Genomic DNA, 15,337 nt, shown 5'->3' with positions numbered 1-15,337 from the left:
TAGAGACGGTACTCAAGGTCCTAGAGGAAGCTGGGGTCTGTGTCCTCATGGGGGCATCTGACCCAGCCTGGAGGTCAGGGGGCCTGCTCTGAGCCCCAGAGCCCAGGAGCATCCCCATCACAGCTCTGACCTCCCTGTGCTCTCACTGGGAACTCGTGGGGCTCCCCCCTCGTCAGGGGCTTGTCAGAGACCCAGACCCAGCACAGGGGCACCCCAAAGGGGCTGAGAGAAGTTTCAGCAATGGAGCAGACGAATGTCTACACTCTCAGATGGAGGGACGTACATACTTACGTCCACAGACATCACAGCAAAAGGATGCTAAGCATGGAGAACGCCCTGGACTGGAGATGGGCGTCAGTTCTGGTGCCTGCCAGCTGTGTGGGCTCGCGTGGGTCACCCGTCTGGGCCTCTGCTTCCTCACCAGGTAAGCCCTGTGGTGCAGGGCTGATGGGAGCGGGCAGCGGGGACAAAGGACGAGGACGTTCTGGCAACACCCGGAGTCGCCCAGGGCAGGGCCAGGAATTTACCCACCTCCACCCTGTGCCACCTGCACCCCTCCCGACCACTGGAAAAAAAGCCAGGGAGCGGGGGAAAGGTTCTACCTGTGCACAGGAGTCCCGAGTCTATGTTCTCGCTGCGGCCCCACTGCTGGGGCACCCCTGGTATTTTCCATCAGCCCCAAAGGGCAGGCAGCAGAATTCCCCAGTCCTTTTGGAAAGCATCTCTGCTTTTTCAACAGAAGCAAAGGGGGTCTGGGCAAAAGGGATAGGCAGAGGGAAGAGAGGACAGCCAGGCCAAGCCCAGGGTCCTACCCTGCCATGGGGCCTGCAGCAAGTCCCGTCCCCTCCCTGGGCCTCGTCCTCCCCATCTGTACAACAAGGAACATGAATTAGACCAGGGGGTCAGTAACCCAATACCAAATACCAAGAAGGGGCAGCTGGAACTCAGCTCCCCAGACATTGCCACGAGGACGTATGGGCCTGGGGCTGCCAGGACGTTGGGCTTTGTATGGCAAAGCCAGAAGTCTGGATTTCCGTGTGCAATCACCTCACTTTTCAATATTTGTAAACATTCTCCCGGCCAAACGAAACAAGACTCCAGGCCAGAATCGGCCCACAGGCCAGCACGCTGCAACTTCTCCCACATCCCTCCCAACTCAGAGCCTCGCTGATCTGGGGATCCCAGAACCGTTGCATGAAACGCTTGGGCCCAGAAGCCAGGAGGCACCCCGAGTCCAGGAGCCCAGCCCGGACGGCCCTCACCACCCACACCTTCCACCCCGCAGTCCCATCGGAGACGCCCACTCACATCTGCACATGCGGCGGCTGGAAGCGGCCCTGGTTGATGTTGTAGAAGGTGAAGGCCTGGGTGGGGTTGGAGCTGTACTCGTCCACCTCGATGATGAGCCGACTGTGCTGGTGCCTCCGCGCGGCCATCGCGTGGGACTGGGAGAAGGCCATGCCCAGGCCGCAGGGCAGGAGGGCCAGGGCCTCTGCTTTCAGGACGCCGGGATCCCACCTAGCGCGCCACATGGACTTCCGCAGGCCACCCGGGCATCTCCCGCCGCCCGGCCCCGAGCCAGACCTGGGAACAGACTGAGGAGACGAAGCAGAACCGTGCGACAGTTAATCTGTTTGGGATTTGCTTTATTTAATGTCAGATGAAGATTTAGAAAGAGGGAGAGGGCGGGGGAGAGGAAAAAAAAAAAAACACACAGTCGTACAGCTCAAAAACTCATTACAAATCTTTCCAACTCAGCAGTTTGATGAATATACTTTGGTGAAAAGAAAAGGGAAGGGAGGGAGGGGACCAAAAAAAAAAAAAAAACCCACAACGCCATGGACGGATGCATGCATGGTCCAACATGTTTAAATACTTAAGACTTTTTTTTTTTTTTTTGCCTTCGACAAAACCCTCCAGAGCCCACAGCGTGGCCGTGAGATGCGGAAGACAATGGCTGGTGTTCTGGAAACAGGTAAGGTAAGTTTTACTTTTCGGAACTGGGGAATAGGAAGGATTCACCTCCAACCCCACCCGCTCCCCTCAGACCCCCCCACCAACACACTCCCACACGGCCACACCCCTACAAGCCCGAGCAGGTGGGGAAAGCACGGGCACAAATTCCTTCATCAACCACCATTTCGCCTAAAGATATCGTTTTAGCAGCGCCCGGAGAAGGGATTTTCCCCGAAAGACTGCCATACACCAACTCAGCTCAGAGGGTGGCCACGGTCGGGCGTGGGGGGGGAATCTACTTAAAAAACAAAACAAAACAAAAAACCAACAACCTTCTCAAATGCCTTATAGGGATCTCAGGAATTCCGATGTTCCCAGTCAAACCTTGAATCCACTCACATCACAGCTTACAGACGCTATAGACATTTTTTTCATTTCTTTCATTGGAAAGTACAGTTTGCATTTGTAGTTACTAGATTAAAATGTCCCTTTTTTGATTCCAACTCGGCTATGTGAAATCCTGGAAACAAGACTGCATCCCACCCTGACACACACCCTTGCCATGACGGCCCATGCTTCCTCATTAAGATCATCTTTTTTCTTGCTCTTTTCCATAATTTTTTTTTTAACTATGTAAACAGGAAATGCCTCAAAGATTCGGATTTTTTTGGGTTTTGGTCATTAAGACCCTCTGACGATTGTATCCGCACTTCATTTAACCAAGGAGAAAATAACATCATTTAAACTATTCCTGGACAGTCAGATCCCAGTCACGTTAAAGGAAGAAAAAAATCCCCTTTGCTTTGCACATGGAAGAAGAATGGACACAGTCAGAAAACAAATTAGATTAGGAAAATGACAAAAATTAGAGACTGGAGAACATTTTAATTAGGTGCAAAGGAGAAATAGATTATTAATTTTTTGAACTCTCAACAATCATGCCCATACAAGGTGCAATAAATACCAATATCCTTCTGCTCTCCCGTCACCATCCTCCCCCCAAAAAATGCATCCTCACTCAGAATACACATCCCTCCTTTCCACTTGGGAAGATAAGGAGAAAAAACTCAGCCTTTTCCCTCCAGGACGCACTTGCTCCCGTTCTTTGTCCTGTTCGTTGTTTCTAACGAATCGGTTCCCGCAGCGGATGCAGCGTGGCAGGCCTCCTAGCTGGGTGAGTCAGGGCGCCCAGGCCTCGGGGCCTGTGCCCATCCTGTTTACCCCGGGAGAGGCCGCAAGGCTGCAGACGCGAGGTCCAGGGCTCCAACAGCCCAGATCTGGACAAGAGTTTGAGGCCCAGCCTGGAGCTGACCTGCTGTGTGACCTTAAGCCAACTTCCTAATCTAAGTCTTAGCTTCGTCTTCGGGGAAGTGGGTGTGATAACAGTAACATCGCCCCCCAGGGCAGCTGCGCAGGTTAAACGAACGGGAATTCTGAGCACAGTGCCCGGCAGGCACCAAGCGCCCAGCTAATGTTCGCCGTTACTATTATAATCACGATTCAGTTCAATCGGGGACCTGTGTACGGAAGGCCTGCTGTGGGCAGGTGCTGCCCAGGTGCTGGGGCACCTGTGGTCCAGGGGTGTCCAGTGTGAGCAAAGGGTGCAGCTCCAGGAGCCCCGAAGAACCGCAGTCTTCTCAAATGCAAGCTGACTACGCCAAGCCCCTGCTTGAAATCCTTACCGTGGCTCCTCTGATGAGGACCCACGGCCCGCGGGCCCTGCCCACACTCCAGCCACACAGGTCTGTGCCCAGCAGGCTCCAGTGCCCAGAAGCCGCTAGCTAATGAGTGCTGTGAGCTGGTTCAGAGCACGCAGTTCCAACACTTTCAAGGGGCCCCTCTCTAAGACTCACCACCTACCTACAACATCGGTGTTCCAATACCCCACATTCTGCAGATGAGAACGGTGTGTCACAGAGAAGTGAGGTCTCTTGCCCAAGGCCAGCACAGAGAGACGGTGGTGCTGAGACCTGGACACAGGCAGCTTAGACCCCCCTTGGCCTCCTCTCCCTCTGGCCAAACTCACCCTTCACCCCTCAACAACATCAGTATTTCCTCAGAGAGGCCTTGATCAGGGGTCCTCAGCCCAGGGTCCCATGAAGAGCCTGGATGTCCACTGGGGGCTGAGCCTAGGTCTCCCTCGCTCACCCTGGTACGTCAGATCAAGCCCCAGCAGCTCTGTGACCTGCCAGGGGCTGATTCCTCGTCCACGAGATGGAGAGAAAATAGTACCCATGTCATACAGTTGTGAAGATTAAATGAGGTGACACACGTAAACTGCTTTTCACAGAGCCCAGCACATAGCAAATGCTCAAAAATGTTATTGTTGTTCGTATCCTCATCATCATCACCCCAGGGCCCAGCACAGATGCTTCATAAATACTGCATTAGTGAATGCATGGGTGCAGGGATGGATGGAAGGATGGAGAAATGGAGGGAAGGATGCAGGGATGGAGGAAGGGAGGGGTGTGGGGATGGGGCCCTCCACCCACCCCTGCCCCCAAGGAGCGGGCGCCTGCGTGCCCTGCAGCAAGGCTAGCCGCAGTGGGGGAGAACCTGTCTGCACCAGGGGACTCGGCCAGAAAACGCAGGCTGCAAGGCGTCCCGGGAGGCGCTCCGCAGTGAAATGCTGCATTTCACATAAAGGGGGTTTGCAATGGGCCCCGCTCAGAGAAATCAGGGAAACTGGGAACGCAGAGCCTTCTTTTAACGCCCATTTAATATTTATGGCGCTGCAGCAGCGCCAGCCACTGTGCGGAGAGCGCAGCCGATCCACGGAGGGGGAGCAGCGATTCCCAAACACACGCTTGGAGCTGGGAAGCATGTACACCTGGTCCACAAAACAACACAGCACGCAGGCGACGTGGAGGGCGCTGGGACCACTGCGGGGGAGACGACCTGGGCTTCCATCCTGGCTCTCTGTCCAGTGGAATGACCTTGAGCAAGTTACACATCCTGGCTGGACCACCGGAGCCTCCTCCGTGCCAGCGGGCAGGAAGGAAATGGGACTACGAAGAGGAGGGTGGAATAGATTGATTAATGCATTTACTTATTCAACAAATGTTGACCTTGGCCCTATGAGCCATCACCGGTCCAGATGCCACAAAGAGCAGTGAAAGAATCAACAGGTCACAGCCCTCAAGGAACCGGGGGTGGGGGCAAGAAAGCAAACACATAGGTAAATAGAAAAGATACTTCCAGATAATAATAGGTACCCGGAAGAAGACAGGATGGGGTGATGCAATAATGAGTACTGGGGGAGAAGAGGGTGGTTACTTTACATTGATGATCAAGAAAATCCTGTATAAAGACGTGCCATCACCTCAAAATGAATGCTGAGAGGGAGCCAGACCTGGGAAAGAGAACCAAGGCAGAGGGGACAGCGAGTGCAAAGGCCCTGAGGCAGAGACCGCATCAATAAACAGTCTCATCGTATCATTATTGTTGTTGGCCCCTGGTGTGCTTCTGCAATGGAGGAGGGCCTGGACTTTGAGGTCAGAGGTTCAGGGTTCAAATTCGGTGCTGTTTAGCTACGGGACCCTGGGCAGTCACTTAACCTCTCTGTGCTTCCACTTTCTCATCGGTCGCGTCAGGAGGTGACAGATGGGGTGACGGGAGCCTTGTGCCGGCCCTTCCATAAAGGACCAGTCAGCCCAGATTGGGAGAGTTGAAAACTTCTTGTTGAAAAACTCCTTCCATTCTTTAGGGCTTGCTTTTCAAAAGTCTTATTCTTTCACAAGGTGGTTTCTCTTTTTCTTTTCCCCTCAGAGACATTTATTTGTTGGTCCTCATGTGCCTTGAGGTGAGTCAGGCCAGGAGGAGCCTGGATGCCGGCCGAGGCGCCAGGCGGCAATTAGCTATTAGGGACGGACGGTACGGAAGCTCACACCCGGGAAAGAGGCCAACCTGGGCCCCCCCTCCCGCTGCTGCCTCCACAACCTTGTCTGCCCTCCATTGCTGCATCACCAAGGCCACACATCACACCAGCCTCCAGAACCAAGGCGCTAACACGCACTCTGACCACACCATTCCTTCCCACACACTGGATCTCGTCAGGAGCCCGGCTCCTTAGAGCCCAGGAGCCCACACCTGCCCCCAGCCTCACCACTCAGGCCAAGCTCTCCACTCCAGGATTCCCCGGCACACCGGGAGTCCCACCTCTGAGCCTTCGCACTTGCTGTTCCCTCCGCCTGGAAGGCTCCACGCACCACCCCCACCTGTGCACACACACCTGTTTCCTGGCTCGGGGCCTTGGGAAGATGTACCCCCGCCCCCACCGACTCTGACCTCCCTGGGGTTTCTCTCACCGAAGCTCCCAGAGTAATGTCCTGTGTCTGGGCTGAGACGCCAAAGAATGAAACAATACACAAACGAATGAGTGAGTAAGAGAAACCATACAGGCCCTCAAGTACCCAGCCCAGACTCCAAAGCAGCTTCAACCTCCTCAGATTTGGGGTTTCTCACCTGTAAACATGTGGAGGCTAAACCTCCCTCCCAGAGCCATTGGCAGGAGAGCAGGACACGGTACCAGCACCCAGTAGGTTCTCGCTAAGCGTCTCCTCTACTGGGGTTAGAACGTTCCGATGAAACCCAGGAGCTCTTCCAGGAACTTCCGAGAATCGAGCAGAGATTTTCAGCTAATCAGGGGGCTCCTGGCCCCTGCCCTCCCATCCAGTACTGGGTGAGTCAGAGGTCACTCCTTCCCAGGGTGCTGTGATTGGACACACCCTGTACCACCCGCCCTTGACTAGTTTTCTAGGCAAACTTCACCACTCCCTCACCCAGGTCACCGCAGAACACCGGTCAGCCCTGAAACACCCACTTCCCCCCTCGAGGGCAGGCCCTGTTCTGGGACCCAAATGACCCAGATACGAAACTGACCCTCAAAGGGCTTGGAGCCCCGCAGGAGCAGCTGGACAGATCAGCAGGGCAGCTCAGACCCCTTTATGAGGAGGTAGAGGGTAGGGGCCTGGAGGGCCCCCGAGAAGGCCCCTACCAAACTAGGAGGCCCCTGGCACGTGCTGAAGGCCCAAAAGGAGACACTGAGAAGGACCTCGGCGTACACGGAGCATCTTAAGAGCAGGTGGATTTCTGCAAAGGAGACAAGACACTTGGGTGGTCCCGGCAGCCCAAATCTGCCCAACAGATACGGAAGGGAAATCTACAAGCCACTGCGCTGCCGGGGTCGCCGATCTGCAGACCAAAGACAGCTTCCCTTTGCCACACGGCTTGAGGCAGCCACTCCCTCAGGCTCTTCAGAGCCGGGGTGGGCTCGGGACAGTCCCGGTTCACGTCTGCTGTCCCCCGTCAGTCATTACGACCAGCATCCTCTCCAGCTCTCAAAAGTGGCCCCATTTCAATAGCTGAAAATATCATAAAGGGTAAAGGTCACTGTAAAACAAGCCAACCAGAGGCTGTTAAGGTGACCACCCCCAGAAGGTACCAATGTCTCTCTCTCTCCATCACTGGCACGTCTGTAGCCATAACTTGAGGCCGGGACGATACTGTGCTGTCCTGAGTCCGAAACTCGGATGACCATCAATGATTACACAGGGATGACTGTCCATTAAACAGGAGAAGCCCCCCGAGAAACATGTGCCCCGAGAGCCTTTCCCACAGCAGCGTTCTGACGAAGCCCAACACCTGGAGAGTGTCCCCAGGATTCCAACCCTGTCTTCACTCCCACTCCTCTCCTCCCTGGACCGCGAGTGGGGGGCAGCCAGCAGCCCCAGCCCCTGCAACGGGTCAGCCCAGCATGCAGACAACTGTCTCTGGCCGGTCGCCCAGAGCGATGCAGAGAGGAAGGCGGCTCAGCCCAACGCCCTGCTCGCTGAAGCTTTTGTTGAGAACTTAGCGGCAAGGCGGCAAAATGTTGCAGGAAAACCACGCCCACGCTAACACCTAAGTTATGCCCCCCCGCAAAGCAAAATGCAGGAGAAATCATATTTAACAGAAAAGTGCCCAGTGTGGGGATTTGGGAATGATTCTTTTACAGGTCATGCTTCCACACGAGCTCAAAAGTCACTTTTAAACTGGTTTTTTTTCCCGTTGTTTTGCTCATGCCTGTAAATATGCAATTGATTAGTCAGTAGTTGAAAATGTCAGAAAGGGTAAAAAAACCAAAAAAAACGAAAAAAAACATAGGAACTCAAAGGAAAGGAAAAAGAACAAACAGCCCAGTAGGAAAAAAATCAGACCCAATCCCCCCATGTGTCTGAAATGACAGCCCTTATGTTTGACCTCCTTCTTTATCAACTGTGGGTTTCCAAGGGAAAAAAAAAAAAAATACTGGCCTGCAGCTGGTATTAGCAGCCACGTTGAATAAGCTGATGGGCTAAGTCGATGAAGGCATCCACAAATATTGTGAAAATCAGACCATATTCCTTGAAAAAGGATCAACCACGAGTGACTTTAAAGCATTACCACTTTAAAACCTTTTAGCTGGGCCCATTTTGAATTATGACTACATGATTTTAAATTACACTTTCTAATTCCTCGCCGCCCACCCCCCCCCCCACAAGCAGTCGCTGCCGCTTCATTTTCCAATTATGTACTTTTATTTCAGAATGATGAAGACGGCTACTTACTGGATCATGTCCTGTCTGCCACAAATAGCTGCTCACTTATTCCTTTAATTTTAGATACGAACGCAGTCAGTTCACCCCGCTGGTCTTCAAATTCGGAATATTCTCCATTCCCGGAGCACCGAACGAGGCCCGAGAAGCAAAGAAACCCTCAAAGCTCGGGCTGAGAAATACGTGTGTAAAGCAGTGCTCTGCTCCATAAATTATTATAATTCTTGGTGCTTTCTATATCCATCTAGCAGATCAGCAATCACATAAATAATGGTGAATGCACTGATTTTTCTTCTGCAAAGTGCTATGTCCTAGTTTTCGAAATAAAGCATTTGGAGAGTCGCGTATCTGTGGAGTTGAGATGGGAAGCTGCTCGGATCCGTTTCAAACGAGCACGCACACATACCCACACGCAAAAGGAAATACGAGTTACACGTGAAAAAAATCAGCATTCTGCATCCTTTTCCCACGTACGCGTCAAGTAACACTCAACGTTAATGGAGGTGTGGGATGCACATGGTTGGGGAGGGGGAGAAGCAAGGGGGTCTGGGGTGCTCAGCGTTCAGTTACAATTTGCAAAGAAAGTGAATGTGGACTTACAGTTCTCATGGAAATCTATTAAACAGATGTCACTGAAGCATAATCAAATCGGCACTATGGTAATTCTACACTTAAGTCTGAGATTGGGGTTTTGCCATTTTTATGATCAGTTTAAGTGCATTTTTTGTGATCATGCGGGAATTTGCAATTAAGGATTAAATCTCCAAAGTATGATCAATTAACTAATGTGTCTGAATGACAAACTTACGAAAAGCAAAACTCCATTCTCCACAACCCCCCCCACCCCACCCCCCGCACACACACACCCCTTTGTGCGGGGAGCCTAGGGTGGGGGAGGGAACGTTTGCCTTTTCCATGAGCATTGCAATGCCAAAAGCACTTCGTTGTGAAGGGGGAAAGGCAGGGTGCAGGGATGAGCTCACACTTCTCAGGTAGCCGGTGCAATATATTTTGCAGCCTTGCAGGCTGCGGTACTGTCGGAAAATGCAAAAGCATGCAATGAAGGGGAAACGGGAGGCAGAGGCATCATTTTCCCCTTAAAGTGATGAAATTAGCATGCGCGATGCCAAAAGTCTTTTCGTGTGTATCAACGCTGAGCCTCAAATCCTTCTTGGAAGGAGGGGATGGAAATGTGAAGTCATGCAGTAGAAGCAAACTTTCAGGGTTTGGGGTTGGTTGGGGTGGTGGAGAGAGACACCTACTCCATCCTTGAGTCTGAACTCAACGCATCTCACAATCAACCAGAGGGGAGACATTTTTGGGGGGTACCTGCATCTACTTATGATGTACGAGCAGAGTCTGACATCAAGCTGGCCAAGTTCACGTCCAAGAAAACTCCGCCAAATGGTAATTCACAGAAAGGTGTGGAAAGACCAAAGAGCATCTCAAGCCACTATCTGAGTCCAAAATTAAAACATATAATCCCAAATTGCTAAGATTTATTTTTTTTCATGGGATTGGGCTGCCCTCGTTGGCCACAGATATTTTAAATGGAACTAAAGCATAACTAAGTCTTGTCTCCTTAGCGGGGCGGTGGGGGGGGGGGATCAAAATAAAGTGAAGCATTTGTTTTAGCAGCAGAATGGCCGTGTCACCAGGGAGAGTCACAGCAAATCAAATTAACAGAGGAACTATCTATACCTTCTCTCCAACACCACCCCCCAAAAAGGGGGCCTCTCTTTTTTTGGTCTCCCTTAGGGTTGCTTTTGCTTTTTACATTTTTGTCACTTCTTCAGACCCGAGTCACACAATGTCAGTGGCAGCTTGGAGAGGATGCTAGCTGGTGGTCTCATTCCGTGGGGACATCCACACCCCAGGAAACACGGCTGCAGGGAATTGCTTTCAGGGTGACCCAGCAGTCTAGATGGTTCTTGCTGTGTTCTTGCTGTGTGACCCAGCATAGTCTAGATGGTTCTTCCCTTCGCCCCCTCTCCTCCCTGCCCCGCAAGTGTTTGGCATCTCTGATCCTAGAGGGTGAGAAGTTTGGCCGGAAGGAAGACCCCACAAGCAGCCTGTCTCACATCTGCGATGCCATTAACTGTGTGATCGGTGGGCACAGAGCAAGCCTGAGAACTCATTCCCGGGCTCCTGCACCTGGGGAGTCCCTTTCCCCAGGGTCCCTCGCTCCAGAGGTGCAGGCAGACAAAAGGTACCAATTTGCTGAACGGAGAGATCTCAGAGAGAAGAAGAATGGAAAGGGGGGATGCTTGAAAAGACCCTTTTTCTGTTCCTGGTGAGGGAGGGGCAATGGGAGAGACATGTCACATTGTCACATTAAAGATTTTGACAGACAACTGAGGGATAATGCAGAAATTCCACCCTTACTGCAGTGTACCGCCGAAACTTGAAAGGCATTAACTAACCACCACTAATTGCATGTTTTTCTGTGCATAATATTTACTTGTTAAAAGTCTTTGCCTGGATGATTAATTTCCTCTGCCCTGCTATTCGTGATCAGTTCACAGGCCTGAAATTGGGAAAACGAAATCATTTTGATAGATTTAAAAGATGATTGCACTTTGGGGAAGGTTTTCTGTTTTCCACTAGTCCAGAACCCGCACCCAGAATGCTGATTTTTCTTCTTGAGTGCCACCCTTTAGTGAAATCCTGCTACCATCCTTAATTCCTCAGACAAGTGCAGAGAGATGTGTCCTGTGTTAGGTGAATGCCTGCAAGGGAATGTAGCAAGTTCAAGGGAAAACAAATGAACTTAAATTACCTTCATCGGATGAAGGTTTAATAGTGGACTGGGAAATTTTTAAAAATTTCTTGAATGGCTACTTTTTGTGTCTGTGTATCCCTGACACGGTTTGGGCGCTAACAGAAAGCTCCTAAAGCCCCAGTCTCTTACCTAAACTTAGACCTACTCTATCTGTCCATAAACACAGCCCACAGGGTTAGGGTATATATGAATGATTTTAAGTGTTCCCACAGCAACTGCATCGGAGATAAGACATCCCATATGTAGGTGACACTCTGAGCCTGCCCACATGAACATCATAGGGATCTACTTCAATCCAGGTCTTCGGAAATTCCTAGGACTAAGAAATAAATAGGAAGGCTGCCCCACGTTGAACCACTTCCGAATACACGATTAAACCCCTGTGACCGGATTATCGCCTTTTGACTAGCCATCAGCACCTCCACGGAGTGAGCACGCAAATAGATGTAACCATTTCGCAGAAACCCATCTTAAGGAAAAAGATTTTACAAGTGCTGTGGGGCTGCCACTTGGAAAGCCAATTTGCAGGGAGCTGGGCGTCAGGAAGCACAGTTTATTATGCATGGCTGCCACACGGCAGTCCCCGAGTTACATGGTGCCTGGCTCCATGACGCCTCCCAACACCCCCCGCTGGCTCCACAGCCCCGGTGTGCTCCCCACCACCAGAGGCCTGCCTCGGCCCAGCCAAATCCACCACCCCCTCCCCAAATGGTCTCGTAGTGCGTTGGCTCGCGTGGATGGAGGGCCTGGCTTCCAACTTGAATGTGGCAGTCAGCCGGTGGCCTCTGAGACATCCCCCAGAGCATTTGAGCCAATGTGACAAATCATTCATGAAGTTGATTTAATTTTTTTTTTGCAAACACCAGGTAGGGTATTGACGATGGTAGTGTCTGCTTGGGCCCCCAGCATGGCTGGTCCCGGCTAACAAGCCTCCCACCACCATTCAAGTCCTGTGGGGCCAGCTCGCCCTCCACCAACCAGCCCACTGTTGTTCACTGGTTTAATTTCATAATTGTTTGCCACTTAACAAGCTCTCCTCTGGGCCGTTCAATAGGGGCCTTGGAAATGGGGAGGGAGAGGCAACCAAGCCCCCAAGGGGAGCTGGGAAAGGCTCTGACCCATCACTGGGCAAAGACTTCCCAGAGAGCTCAGCGAGCGGCCTTGGGGGCCAGTTCCAGGGTGGGGCCACCTGATCCCACCTCCAGCCTCCCAGCCCCAGTGGAGAGGGGATGGGAGGGGAGGGGATGGAAGACACGGTGGCCAAAGCTGTGGCCTGCCACAGACTCCTGGACACATCAGCTCTCAGACTGACCCTCTTCTGTCTCCACCGATTCCAGGGAGACTATGCGTGAATTCACTCTCTCATAACAAGTCGCAGAATAAACACACACGAGACAAAACTGTTCCTCAGCCTGGGCAGTCCATGAAATATTGCCTGCGTGGCTGGAACCTGCCTGGTCAGCCACTGAATCCCCTGTGCCCGGCGCACGGCAGACAGTAATAAATATGTACAGAATGAGTGAGTGGATGGACGGGTGGATGGTGGGTGGATGGATGGAAGGATGGATGAAGTTTGCAGCAATGCCTAGCGAAAGTGGCCACTAGACCAGCATTAGTGCCCGCCTCCCTTGCCCCCAAGTACCAGCAGGGGCTTCGCTGCGCACAGTAGGCTCTCAACGACTAGGGGCTGCTATTGTTATCACCATCTTCATCACTTGCACCCCACCAATCCGCTTCTTCCACCAGCAACTCCGCCAGCAGCCAGCAGCGACTGGCGAGCTAGGGAAAAGTTTCGCTGACCCCTCGGCCCCAGTCAGAGTCCAGCGCCCCGGCCGAGCCCCTCCCAGCGGCACCCGCTAGGCCGCCAGGGCAGTCGGGGTGCCGGGCCAGGGCGCCAGCACCCGGCAAAGGCAGCCAAAGTAACTTTGCTGGCGCCCCTGCGCCGCGCCGCGGGCGTCACCCCGTGCCTGGAGAGGGTCCCGGCCGCGACCCCGCCCGGCCCGGCGTCCGCGCCCCTCGCCCGCCGCGCCCCGGCCCGCGCCCGGCCCGCCCCCCGGCCCTACCTGGCCCCGGGCTCCTCTTCGGCGGCCGCGGCGGCCGCGAGCTGCAGCGCGCACGGAGGGAGGCAGGGGCCCGGCTCCGGGGAGGGAGGCACGCAGGGGCGGGGGCTCCTCCGGCGGCGGCCGCCTTGCCGCGCGTCCGAGGCAGCAAGTGGGAGCCAGACTCCTCCTTCGGGGGGCGGGGGGCTCCCCGCCGCCAGCTCCCTCGCCCGCCCGCCCGCCTGCCCGCCCGCCGCGCGGCTCCGAGCCTCCCCAGCTCCCCCTCCCGCCGCCGCCCTCCTCCCTCCCCCCTTCCTCCCCGCCTCCCCCCTCCCCGGCGCCAGGAGGGGCGCGCTCGCGCCTTCGGTCCCCGGTCCCGCGCGGCCGCCGCCGGGGCCCCCACCAAGCCGGCCAGGCCTCGGCCCCCGGCCCCCGCCCGGGCCCGGCGACGCATCCCGCCGCCCAGGGGAAGGGAGCTAGGGAGCCGGCCGGGGCGCGGGGAGGAAGGAGGAGCGGAGCCCGCGCTGCGGAAAAGGGCCGGCGGCTGCCTCGCCTCGCCCAGCGCCTCTCCCCGGCCCCGGGCCCGGCCGCGCGCGGGGTGGGCGGGGAGCGCGGCGGGGGCGCTCTCACCTCCCGAGCCGCGGCAACGGGCACCGCGTGCTGGGGCTTTCGCTGCTCCTTCTGGGCCGCCGCGGCCCCCTCCCCCGGCCCGGACCCTCTTCCAGGACCGCGAGGGTACCCGGCCCCGGACCCCTCCTGCCAGGAGTCTGAGAATTCCCCTCCGCCCCCATCTCCGAGAGATGTGGACCCCAGCCCCTAGGCTGCATAGGCCTGGCCCCGCTCCTGCGCCCCCATCTCTTCCCTCTGGGGGTCCCAGGTCCCCAATCCCGGGGTAGAATGGGTGGCCAGCAGCGGTCTAACCCGGAGTGGGCAGGTAAGCTGGTCTGGACCCGAGGACCTGGCCCTTGGCTTGAAGAAGGCCCTGACTTATTGGGGAGGGGGAGAGCGACACCCCAGCTTCCGTGGCCCTACCCTGGGGAGTCTGAGAGGCTCCTTGTGACCTCTAGCCTCTGACATGGGTGGAGACTGGTGTCCACCGGCACAGGTCAGGCCAGGGCCTCCCAGACTGAGAGGCAGTTGAGAAGGAGGTGTAACTCCTCAGAGGTCCACCTAAGGCGCCCCAACAAATGTTTGTGGGTCCCCCTCCCCCAGCACACTCGCATTACCCCGTGCCTCCCACTTCCACCTTCATCAGAGCTTCAGACACAACCCCCAAGGACAGGACACCCCATGTGGGTGCCCCAGGCCTGGCCTGCCCCTGGGAAGAGCCAGTCTGGTAGGGCGGCAGACAGGGACAGGGCAGGTGAGGGCGGCGGGGAAGTGGGAACAGCTACCCAGTGGGGCTTCCTGGAGGTGGACCCACCCCAACTAAGTGTATGCAAGGAGAGAAGGTACGGAAAAGGCATTCCAGGCAGAGGGAACAGGGTTTGCAAAGGCCTCGGCGTACTTGGGATGGCAGCTTCGGTGGAGCTGAAGAAAGAGGAAACGTGCTGGAGGGGCCTCGGATGCCTGCCTAGGGGACTACCGGTGGCAGCCGCGGAAGGTTTTTGAGCAGGGGCACCTGACCGAGTTCACCTTTTCAGAGTTTGCTCGGGCAGCCCTGACCAGAGAGGGAGGGGCTGAAGAGAGCAGAGGCTGGAGCTGCCGAGGGAGACGAGGGGGGCCTGGGCAGCGGCCCTGAGGCCAGGACGGGGTGGGGGGTGCTGGCTGAGGGGGCTTCAGCTGGTCACCCCCCTCCTGCTTCCTTGTCTATGGACCTCACTTGGCAGAATCGCTGGGACGATTCTGGGGCAGAGTGAAGAGGCCAGGCTGGAAATCCAAGGTCAGCCGGGCGAGTGGGAGGGCCAGGTAAAACACATGGTGGGTGGGTACAGCGATGGCAGGCCACTCAGTCTCCCTCCGGGGCCAGTCCTGGAAATCGGGTT

General features: G+C 55.1%; 1 protein-coding gene across 2 annotated transcripts in view; it reads right to left on the bottom strand.

The window, feature by feature from the left end:
- MPPED1 (metallophosphoesterase domain containing 1) overlaps nt 1-13,505 on the bottom strand; it is a 77,130-nt gene extending 63,625 nt beyond the window's left edge. The window contains exons 1-2 of one of the 2 annotated variants that reach the window (XM_060023991.1): nt 13,377-13,505; nt 1,309-1,595 (exon numbers count right to left, since the gene is read on the bottom strand). In XM_060023991.1, the coding sequence (XP_059879974.1) occupies nt 1,309-1,532 (224 nt within the window). In that variant the 5' untranslated portion in view covers nt 1,533-1,595; nt 13,377-13,505. Of the gene's footprint in view, nt 1-1,308; nt 1,596-8,543; nt 8,838-13,376 lie in introns of those variants that run through there. The other variant, XM_060023992.1, reaches the window with a different exon arrangement.
- Nucleotides 13,506-15,337: the final 1,832 nt, after the last annotated feature.

This window comes from Delphinus delphis, chromosome 11 (genome assembly GCF_949987515.2).
Source record: "Delphinus delphis chromosome 11, mDelDel1.2, whole genome shotgun sequence".
NCBI classification, from domain to species: Eukaryota; Metazoa; Chordata; class Mammalia; order Artiodactyla; family Delphinidae; genus Delphinus; species Delphinus delphis.
This window is presented reverse-complemented; position numbering and strand designations above follow the sequence as displayed.